This window comes from Ursus maritimus, unplaced genomic scaffold, assembly GCF_017311325.1.
Source record: "Ursus maritimus isolate PB19 unplaced genomic scaffold, ASM1731132v1 scaffold_21, whole genome shotgun sequence".
Lineage (NCBI taxonomy): Eukaryota > Metazoa > Chordata > Mammalia > Carnivora > Ursidae > Ursus > Ursus maritimus.
In genome coordinates, this window is record NW_024424564.1 from 27,587,555 (window position 1) to 27,598,895 (window position 11,341).

At 36.6% G+C, this 11,341-nt stretch overlaps 1 protein-coding gene across 6 annotated transcripts in view; it reads right to left on the minus strand.

Moving 5' to 3' along the window:
* Positions 1–2,764: 2,764 nt before the first annotated feature.
* ATP2B1 (ATPase plasma membrane Ca2+ transporting 1) overlaps positions 2,765–11,341 on the minus strand; it is a 125,409-nt gene continuing 116,832 nt past the window's right edge. For all 6 annotated transcript variants that reach the window (XM_040637311.1, XM_040637306.1, XM_040637310.1 and 3 more), the window contains one exon: positions 2,765–6,027. In XM_040637311.1, the coding sequence (XP_040493245.1) occupies positions 5,716–6,027 (312 nt within the window). In that variant the 3' untranslated portion in view covers positions 2,765–5,715. The remainder of the gene's footprint in view (positions 6,028–11,341) is intronic.

Consider the following 11,341-nt stretch of genomic DNA (forward strand, 5'->3'; position numbering starts at 1 on the left):
AGGACAGACGCTAGGGTAGTGTTCACTGGAGTCTCAGACTCCAGCAACTTGTGTGGCTGCACCTGTTACCGTTCTCCCTCTCGCCCATCACACCTCAGAAGTGGAGAACTACGACCCAGTCTAAGTCTATAGAAGTGAGAAAGTAAAGATTAACACTTTCAGAGAGTACATACCGTCCTCAGAGGGTCTGAAGCTAAATGAAACGGCAGGCTTACGGTTAAAAGATTTAGAATACTAGTTAAAGTAGAAGCATCGTTATTTGAATTGCTAACCTCAGATACCACAGGTCTCCCTAAGGTCCCACTCTTACTTTTTTACACTCATTCTCAAGCTATTCATGAAGGTATGACTTAGGCTAAATATTAATGGTCTCAAAAGTAGCCTTACAGAAAAAGATTGCTTTAATATATTTTATCTTCATTCACTAAGATAAATGTTACCTTAAAGATCAGCAGGCATCTCATTTTTAAGACTATGAGGCCAGTTGACTATTCATAAACCATAAACAACATCAATGTAAAATGGTACTAAAACAGTAGTGAAATATTGGCTGCCAATTTTTATTTTAAAGATTGCACATTTAAAAAGGACAAAATAATTTTTCAAAAAATACAAAACTAGGTAGGTCATATTCTTTCACAAATTTCAACAAAAATGCAGATTATATCCTCAATGTGATAAATTTATTTTCATTCCAAATTATTCAGGAAATAAAGCAATGACCTGTTAAATTAATAGGTTATCTATAGAACTTAGAATAAATATATCTATCTTAAAAGTAATGAACCACAGAATTCTCTAATCAACATACGCTAGTAAAAACGCCCTTCTACTGAGTTTCACCGTGGCTCTTCAGTTACGGGAGGTCTAACGAAAGCATGGGTTACACGACTTAGTCAGGGACCCTCTGCCTCAGTCTCTGGTCTTGAGCTATCCTCCAGGAACCTCATGAAGATTCTTCAGATTCTCTCTGAAGCATTTGGCATCAGAAAAGGACAACAAAGGAGACTTCAAGGTTAAGCACAATTTTTTAGGTATTGGGCCCTGACTCAGGATGGCGAGGTGCTTGTACTGCAGAAAAGACCAGCAGCTACCAGCCTGGGCTCTTGAGAAGGTCAGCCGTAAGTGTGACTCCCCAGCTTGCCACGTGACCTACAGCAAGCTACGTAAACTTACGCCAGTTTCCCTGTATGTAAAATGGCAGCAGTAGTAACAGAGAGCTAGTCACATTATCTACACAAAGTGCTTAGCATACAGCAAGTCTCTGTAAATATTAATTTACGTGTGACGATATTCCTCTTAATGCCTAAGAAAAGCATCAGTGCTTACACTTAATTATCTGAAAAGCAATTCGGAAATTGTGTGGTCCTTGTAACTCTGACTTAAAGAGAATCTCAGGGTCTTCCTGCGTGGAACCCATACCCGGACTTGGGTTACTGATTTTGGAACTAGTTCTCCTCGGATACAGTGGTTAAGAAAGCTGCGCCAAAGACGGATACCGTATAAGCACATATGCACGTTTCCTACTTTAATGCCCGGTTTGCAGCTACTCATATGATGAAGCTTGACACGGCCGCTTTGAATTCAGAGAATACAGATCAAACATGCCGACAGTTAGTAGGACATCCGTAGGCCGAAGTGCTTTTCTAACAAAAGGGGAAAATGTTAAAGTAGTTAAGACAAAAAGCACAAACGTGAACTCCCAATTGAGAGTCTAAGGGACAAAATTATCAGTCTGTTGAAAAGGAAATTACATTATAAGGATAAAGACAATTTCCTTTTTGACATGTACTGATGGGAGAAATACAGGAATACAGTCACAACTTCCCTTCCTGCATGAAACACTCTTTATGGGATTATAATGCTTATTCTTTAGAAGATTATTTTTCAAGAATGGTTCAAAGATTATTTTTAGTTAGATGGTATTAATTATGCCAATAAAAGGTTGTGTTTTTTTTTTTTTTTTTTTTTTTTTGTCTATGAGCACAACATCGTACTTTGAAAACATAAAGGTTGATATGGGATTTGGGCAACAGAGTCTGGACAGAAGAAAGCAGCAGCTGCAATGGGACAGTTCTCTAACCACACGGGGAAGGAAAAATGTCAACGAGCAAAGACTTACAGAAACTCTCCTCTTCTTATTCAGTTAATTTTACAAAGGGAACTTCATTCAAAATTTAATCCTAATACATAATACGTATATATAAAATCTAATGTGAAATGTGGTACTTACACAGACTCAATAACTTACTAATAATTTTTACGAAATGGAAAAATACGGTACTCATAATCACTTAAAAGTTCAGTCAGTATTTCAACAAAGTTGCTAATTTATGTTAATAATTTATTATAAAAACCAACTAAGGGTAATCTAATTCTGTTACCACAGAGTTCAGATAATTGCTATTGACAAGTCTGGATCATTTGATGAAAAAAAAAAAAGAAGTTCTAACAGTTATTGTGAAAAACTAATCTTTTCTAAGACCAAAATATTACATGCTCATCAGACTGCTGAAATGATCTAGGGTTGCTGTACAGATCGAAGACTGTGGGTAGGAGAGTGAGGACAATATACCCACTTTCAGTCTAGGGGCAGGATCATGCATATTAGAACACCAAGTCACTGTAACACAGCCATAGCATTTCAAGTACATTATAGAATTTTCATCAACCGGATTTTTAAAATTTCAAGTAGAAAAAACTAATTCTGAAATATGATGCTCTGATCAACTTCAATATTCAAGAAGTTCAGTCCCCATTCAGAAACAGATAAACAGGATATTTATTAAATGAGTTAAGACAAATAAACTTTACAAATAGACAAATAATAAAAGGCTCAGTGGCTAAAAGAGATGGTAAGCATCATTGAAAGAAATCAACACCATCACGGTATCTCAGTTGGCTTACACGTGTAAAAAGAAATTTTCAAAGAGCAATTTCACAGAAATGAAGCCAGTTTTTTTTTTCTTATAAACAAATCACCATTTCTTGGTTCAAAACTGACATCTGTTATGAAAATTACCATATCACATATTTGTAAGATGACAAGGAGTAACTCATCTTCAAAGTGCAAGTAAGTCTATTTACAACCACAAAAAAGGCAATGATGAGGAGAAAAGGATTTTTAAAAAATATACAAAGATTAAAAACATTTGGGATGCAAAATTAAACAATTTTTTGGTTAGAGGATAAAAGAGAAAAAGTGATTGAATTACAGATGCTGATTTCAGCTATACATACTATATCATGGGGTCCAAGATCTTTAACAGCTTGCTTGCATTTTTTTCTACTTACATAATGCTCTGGAAATTTCTGGTAGAAATTACAGTGTCTCAAAGAGAGAAATACACACTAAGCATGTCTTGCTACTACTTCATGGACGTCGTAAGACCCGTTTATGGATTAGAGTTGGTGTAAAAAGCCATTGCCTTGAGTTGAAAAATGAATACTGTAAAAGCTCGATACAAACCCTCCAAAGCACATGCACGTCTAAATCTTTTGGAAATTACATTCATATTTAAGCATAACCAAAATAAAAAAGAAAACTGAAAACATTTCCCTTTTCTCTATTCCCTATGCCTTGTAGGCTTCTCCAGTTGCTAGGGTCAACTTTTAGAGTTGAAAGGGTTCTTCAAGATAGTCTAGTCCACCACCCTCATGAAGGGTAAATGATTTTTCCAAGGTCATGCAGCACGTTAATGGCAAAACCAAGACTAGAAACCAGGTCATGACTCCTAGCCTCGTATGCTTTCGAGCATATCATGCTACCTCTTTTTACAGTATGATTTGCTCTAAATACCTGATGAATAAATGTACAATTACCAACGCTGACAGAGCCCATGTGTTCCTAAGACTTGCAGAGGATTACTGCAAAGGATCGATGGAGAGAAAAAGATCTTCCCCCACCCACCAAAAATATCAAGCACCATCGACTGAACGTTTCTCTGCTAGGTCAGCGTGCTCAGATGTCGTAGTCCGCGTAAACTTTATGTCAGCCTGAGGAGCGTATGCCTGGTGAAATCTGGGCCCTACACATTGCCAGTTCCTAAAAGGTAAAGACAGGGCAAAAAAGGGGAGAAGTTCGACAAAAGAAAGAAACAAAGACTTAAATAATCCAAATCGCTTAGAGATGGGCATTCCGAAAGCATACGGCTAATTATTATATCTAAATGTACGTATTTTAGGACCGTTTCCACCTTTTCATAGGATCTCATTTTACCTAATTTGTTATTCGGCCACTTACAAATTAAAATAAATGTTATCAAAGATAATGGTGATTATTATTTTTTAGACTGTGAGACTATTTTAGACAAACCAAATTCTGTGAAGAATATGTCAAATGGTGAAATTGCAACGATTTTCTTAATGTGATTCTATTGGGTTTACCCCCGGGGGATTAAAGCGGTACCTCATGGGGCTGTTACCATCTTGAAACTTATTCCAATGGTGGTTAAAGAGAACAGACTGATGTACCGTATATGCAGAATTAAGTAAAGAAGCTGAAATTTCTTTTTTAAAAAAAACATTGCCGTGTATTTATTTAATAAAAGGGCATATTTATGTTTACAAACAAGTTTCAAAAACAAAAGGAAAACATGTATGCTTCTACCTGTTAACCTTTTTCAAAATGCCAACAGCCCTCATGCTGTATGGAGGTTTCTAAGGATTTATTAGAAAAATCAATACAGTTCACTCACAGTTCACCAAGACATCACTGAGCTAACATGTTTAGACAAAAACAAAAAGGACTAAAGTTCTCTTGTAGTTTGATAGTTTGATTTAATTTGATTTGCCTGAAATAACAAAAGCATTTCAAGCATCTTTCATTATGTAGTTGATGTCCCACATTAAACAGTCTACTAAATTCTGAACAAAGGTTATTAGCAAGTTTTCAAAAATTTTAAAAATTAAACAGTTGTTTCAAAACCATTAAGTAGTAAATGTATTTAAGAAACTAATTAGGACAGATGCCATAACTTCATTAAACACCACTGCTCATGTTTTTTTGTTGTTTTGTTTTTTGTTTTTTTTTTTTTAAACAAAGCATTAGTGTTATCTATTTGGCTATTAGTATTAGCAATTTATCTACAGTATTTAACAAGGTAAATTGTAGGCAAAAATTTAGTACAGTTTCAATAGAAACACCCCTTTTTGTTTTCCTGAAAATACAGCAGTATTTGAAGGACTAATTTTTCTCTGCATCAGTTATAAGGAAGCTTCCCATCTATGAACAGGAACAAAAAAAGTATCTACAAACCTTGTAAACAGATCTGTATCATTTATAAACATAAATAATCCAAATTATTAACAGCCAACAGCAGAAATTAAAGTATCAATTCAATGATCCAGGGCTCTTCGCTTGCTTGCCCAGCTGTCCTCCTCCCCCTCTCCCATCAAGGACTGAGATAAACTACAGCTCCGCTAATACACTGTTCAGGACCATTCTTAGTACTACTGATGATCCACAGGTCAGCATACGCTGAGTTACTGTTTATCTGTCAGTTCATTTCTCCCACCCCCCAAAAAGCACCCTCAGTCTGGCAGAAAGCTTTGCTTTTTTTTTTTTTTAAAAAAATAAATCTACATTCGTACAAGTGTGTCTTCTGTTGAAGTCCAAAGACAAGAATACGATCTTGTCCATCACAATATGTGAAAAGACCCAGTTTCAATTTGTTTCTTTACAATGCAGCTAGTGTGTTAACATTCGGCTTACAATCAGAGTGATGTTTCCAAACTATGTAGTGGGCTTCCTGGGGATGAAGAGGTAGCAGACTTGTTCATTTCTATTGTAAGGTGAATCCCGCTGTCCACAGCGTTGTTATTTTTGTTGGGAGAGGGGGGAGGGCTGGAGTTACGTTTCGTAGGAGCGTCATCTTCAGCATCAGTGTCATCAATAAGGGGGATGTGAGGCTCTGAATCTTCTATCCTAAACTCAGGATGTGTCATAAAGTTGTGAATCGAACTTCTTGATTCCGGTTTCTCTAACCCTTCATACAAAGAACTACGAAATGCATTCACCACTCGAATCTGTAAATATCAGAAAACACAGAAAGATGTCAGTATACTGTTAGCTTAATTTTAAAATGGTTCACTTATGAGTTTGAATCCACAAACAGCTAGGTATGAGTGAATCATATTTGCATGTAATGCAGTGGAACTTGCAATACACTGTAAAAAAAATGAATATTTTTAGTAGGACACTACAGAACAACAAAACCACATACTCTAAGAATTAGGAGTTATAGAATTCAAAGTAATACTGAAAAAAATCTCATTGTCACTGGCTAAAAATTTAATAGCCATTTTCTAGGACATTTTTCCCTAAGAAAACAAAAACAAACAAACAAAACAAAAACTTAATCATACACAAGCTTTAGCTGATTTTTAAAATAAAAAAATGTAATTTTTGAAAACAATTCAAATAAGTTAAACAAAGTCAAGCACAGAGGGTTACTATTTATCATGCTAGGAATTAGGGTGTCACCAACTATGAAAAAGCCAAGCAAATATAAGCTGAATGCCACAATGAACTCACATCTACCCCACTATTCCCTTGATTAAAAAATAAAAAAAGACAAAACCCAAATAAATATCTATAAAATGCCATTAAACAGCTATAAATATTTGAGTATATGCCACTTGTCTATAAAGCATTAGTGTTTTTCTCTATAACACATTACAACTTAAATCACTTTATATACTAGTTAGTATATCGTTCACTGGGAAGAACAGATTTAAAACAAAAAACCCAAACCCTCTGGGATTCTTCTGTCAACAATTTCGCAAAACACAAGGTTTTTTGGTATTTTTGCCCTTAAACATACAGCCCAACAAATCACCCCCCTATACAGAAATCTGCTGTATAGATGAAAAGAGGTTAATGGGTAATGAACGCAAAAACACTGCTGCACACATTGACATTAGGTCTTATTAACCCAGTGTCGTACAGACTTTCAAAACAAAAAAGGGGACAAAATCCAGATAGTTGAGCATCTACTCGATATCAATTCAAACATAGTATCTGCTTCTGCATTGATTCTAATGAATCCTGTTTAGTAATGAAGATACCATTTATCATACTGTTAAGAGAAATCACGAATACTGACATTACAGGAAAAAAGATAGAGTCACCGAAATCATCTCGTACAACGATAATGAAAAAATTAATAAATCTTCAAATGGAAATCTGAATGTATTTTTAAAAAAGGTAACATTCATGCCCATTTCTTTAACTGTATACATCTAAGATGTGCAAGCTGATGATCTGGTACACACATACACACTGTGAAATAATCATGACAGTCAAGCTAATTAACATAATGCATCACCACGCACTGTCACATTTGCGTGTGTGTGGTAAGAATAGTTAGGATTCTACCCTCTTAGCAAATTTCAGGTATATAAGTACAGTACTGTTACCTAAAGTCATCATGCTATGCATTACACCTCCAGAACTTCTTGCATTAACTGAAACTTTGTACCCCTTCACAAACATTTCCCTATTTCTCCCTACCCCTAACCACCATTCTACTCTCCATTCTAGGAGTCTATTTTAGACTCCCACTTCTGGGAATTTATCCAGAGGATTAAAATCAGGATCTTGAAGAGATACCTGCACTCCTTTATTCCTTCCGGCATTATAAATAGCCAAGATATGGAAACGAGGTTAATAGTCCACTGACAGATGAACAAAGAAAATGTGGCATATATACATACGAGGAATTTTTTTAAAATTTTTATTTATTTGTCAGAGACAGAGCACACCAGCAGGGAGAACAGCACAGAGGGAGAAGCAGGCTCTCCACTGCGCAAAGAGCCTGATGCGGGACTTGATCCCAGGACCCTGGGGATCACAACCTGGGCCGAAGGCAGATGCTTAACCGACTGAGCCACCCAGGTGTCTCTGCATACAAGGAAATATTATTCAGCCTTAAGAAGAAGGGAATTCTGCCATTTGCAACAACATATGCTCAGTTCTGATGAAAGCTGATTAAAATCTCTCTCCTCAAAGCTGTCTTCCTGCACTTACCAAGCCCTGCCTGCTGTAGGCTGCTTTACTTCTGGCTCACTTAGCTCTGTAAGAGTATAGCATGGTGAAGTCAGGAAGACACAGGTTAAAGGTCTGGGTGTGAATTCCAGCTCTGCCACCTGCTAGCTGAGGAACCCTAGACAAACCAATCTCCTCAACTATAAACTGGGAAATCACAGTGGTGCCTGCCTTATAGGATTGTTATGCGAGATTCATTAGTGAGTTAATACATGTGCAAACTTAAAACAGTGTTAGTTCACAAGTATCAATGTCATGCCAGGGCTTGTCACACTTTAATGTGCATGCAAAGCACCTGGGGATCTTGTTAAACTGCAGATTCTGAGTCAGGAGGGGCCTTCAGTGGATCTGATATTTAATGTAAAGTCTGGAACACAATTATACAGAAATACAGTAAAGATAGCATACCGAAGGTCATATGACAACCTCCAAATGAAGAGTCAATTATTCAAAATTTTGCTGAAATAAAAATGAATACACACCACCCACGATATACATCTGTCTAGAAAGTTTAACATGAAACTAATCATGAGGAAACAAGTAGACAGATCCATAAAGTAAAATGAGACAACTGGCCTGTTTTTTTTGTTTGTTTGTTTTGGAAGTCAACGTCATAACATAATAAATAACTGTAGCAAAAATGGATCAAAAATGCTATAATACAGGACATTTTGGGGGCAACTGGAGAACCAAATAGGGACTGTATACAATAGAATATCAATATTAAACTTCTTGGATGTGATGATACGGTATGATTATATAGGAAACTTATTTTTAGGAGGTACGTGAAGTATTAAGAGATGAAATGTCAGGATATTCGTCACTTTCAAATGGAAGAGAAAAAATGTATATACTAATATAAACATAGAGAGAGAGATAAAGCAGACATCATAAACTATTAAGAAGTGGTAAATCCAGGTGAAGGGTATTCTCATTTGCATCCTTCTTACAGGATACAGAGAGCCTCCTATCCCTACCTGCCACTCCAGACTCATCAACACCTGACGTTTTATTACTTTTAGTACCTGTCACTGAGGCCTGCTTTCCTCAACTGGTAAACTTCTATCAAAGGTCAGCTTGAGAGTTACTTCCTTTGGATAATTTTTCCTGACTTCCCAGAGTGGGTTAAGGACTCTGTTGTAATATCCCATGCTTCGTTACCATGTATAAATTTGCAACTACTTGTTTGTTTCCTGAACTAGACTGCAAAGTCTGGAGCTTCTAGCACAGTCCTGGCATACGGAAGGTCTTCCTCAAGTGTTTACAGATCGCTACTAAAGAAACATTAATTAATATAGGAGATGAAAGGATGAGTGGTAATAAGACCTCAAGAGCCAGGAATGATGCAAAATCCATAGATACAGGGAGGAAGGGATGTAACTGACATTAGCTGTCCTAGGTATAATGCCAGGCAATTTACATACACCATTTCATTTAGGTAGGTGCAGAACCAGGGTAATTTTTAAATGAAAGATTCCTATCTGTCCATGTATGTAAATTTAACATCCTGTCTAACTTAACAAGAGTTGTTTTGTCCTTACAGTACTTGTTTACTCTTCGCTCTATATCATGCTGCCTCTGCTTATTAGCCGTGGACAAGTCATTTAAACTTCAAGTCAGTTTTCACACCTGCAAAATGGGATACTTCCTGTTCTGCCTGTTTTACAACACTGTCAAAAATGACAAATGAAAATTACTTAAGCAAACAGTGAACAAACAGGCACTGAGTAAACTGTCCTCCTTAAAATAGCACTGTTTTCTTCTTCAGTTCATCCTCTCTCCAGCTTTCTCATGTTGCCTAGTCCTTAACTGGAAGAGGACCAAATGGGTAAGATGGGTCTCTGCCCAAATATAAGATTAAGCACAGGTATTCCAGCCGATTTCAGGGATGGGCTGAATGATGGGGTAGGTTTATATCGTTAGTACCTCCGATATTCTGAGAGTCCACCATGAAATCAAGACTGTAACGTACAGTAAGGATGACAAGAGGTTAAAAGGCTTTTGGGGAATTTACCATTTACTAAAAACCTGAAAGAAAATGTATTATTCTAGCCAATTAATAGAAATTACGACATGTAATGGTGTAAGAACTAATCAATGGTACACTTTCCCTACTTCCCTGGAAAACTTAATAGAACATTTCTTATTGAGGATGCAATTTTACACTCATTATAGAAATGGAAAAAAAAAAAAACCATAAATACCACAGAACTTTGAAGCTTACACAGGGACCCCTTCTCAAAAATAAATAAGTAAATAAATAAATTCGAAGCAAGGCCACAAAACCTAGGCTAAGAAGGCAAACAACTGGCTATATACTAAGCTCTTTTCTTCATGGTACAAACTTAACTTTGCCAACTGAACAAGATAAATGTCAAAATGTTAGATTCGTTTTCAGCTTTAAAAATGTAATTTCTTGGTTCTGTTAGATCAGTTTCAAATCACATGCTTTTGGAAACCATGCACTATGAACATGTTTAAAGGCATATACTCAAAAATTTATAGTAGTTTCACAGATTCTAAGCTACAATTTTATTCCCCGTATTAGCTATCAGAGTTAGCACAGAGACAAGCTCACGTATCTCCTATCTAATCTTTGGTTGCAATTGTTCCACCTGTTATCTAGCCCTCTAAGAAATAAAACAACAACAACGACAACACTTTGAGGTCTCAATCCACTTTACGAAAAGAAAGCTTTATGAAAAGCCTGAACAATGAATTTAAACATTAAGGAGAAAATGAGAAACGTTAGGTGTGTGAAGTAGGAAATGTTAATTTCATGCACTTAGGAACACACACTCACACCCCACAGTAGTAGAAGCAGTAGAAGAGGAAAACACTACATGTGTAGGGGTAGAAATATTTGTTACATCATGATGCTGGCTGGCGATGGAGGGTTGCCGCCTTAGAGCCCCCTGAATGGAACTTCCACTCTGGAAAGCATTCACTACATCCATCTGCAAGGAATCAGAGATTGTGACAGCTTGCTCAGCAAGAGAGAGAGAGAACAAGAGAAAGGACCATTCCATCTATCAACATACAAAAAGTAAAGAAAAAGGCACTTTTTACAGAGCAGATAAATAGGCAAGAGTAGCATTTTGAGATGAAGGGGGGGAAAGCTAGGAAAAAAGGAGCTGAGGGGCATATAGACATTCCTTCACCATCAGTTAAAACCTTCACTCATTCCAGGCACCGGTATTATTTTTCAAAAGAGTAAGTTTTGTGGGTTGGGAAGGCTAGAAAGGAAGTTAAGGAGCGCATTCAAACCTCCTGCCCAGGTCCCAGAGCCCTCGC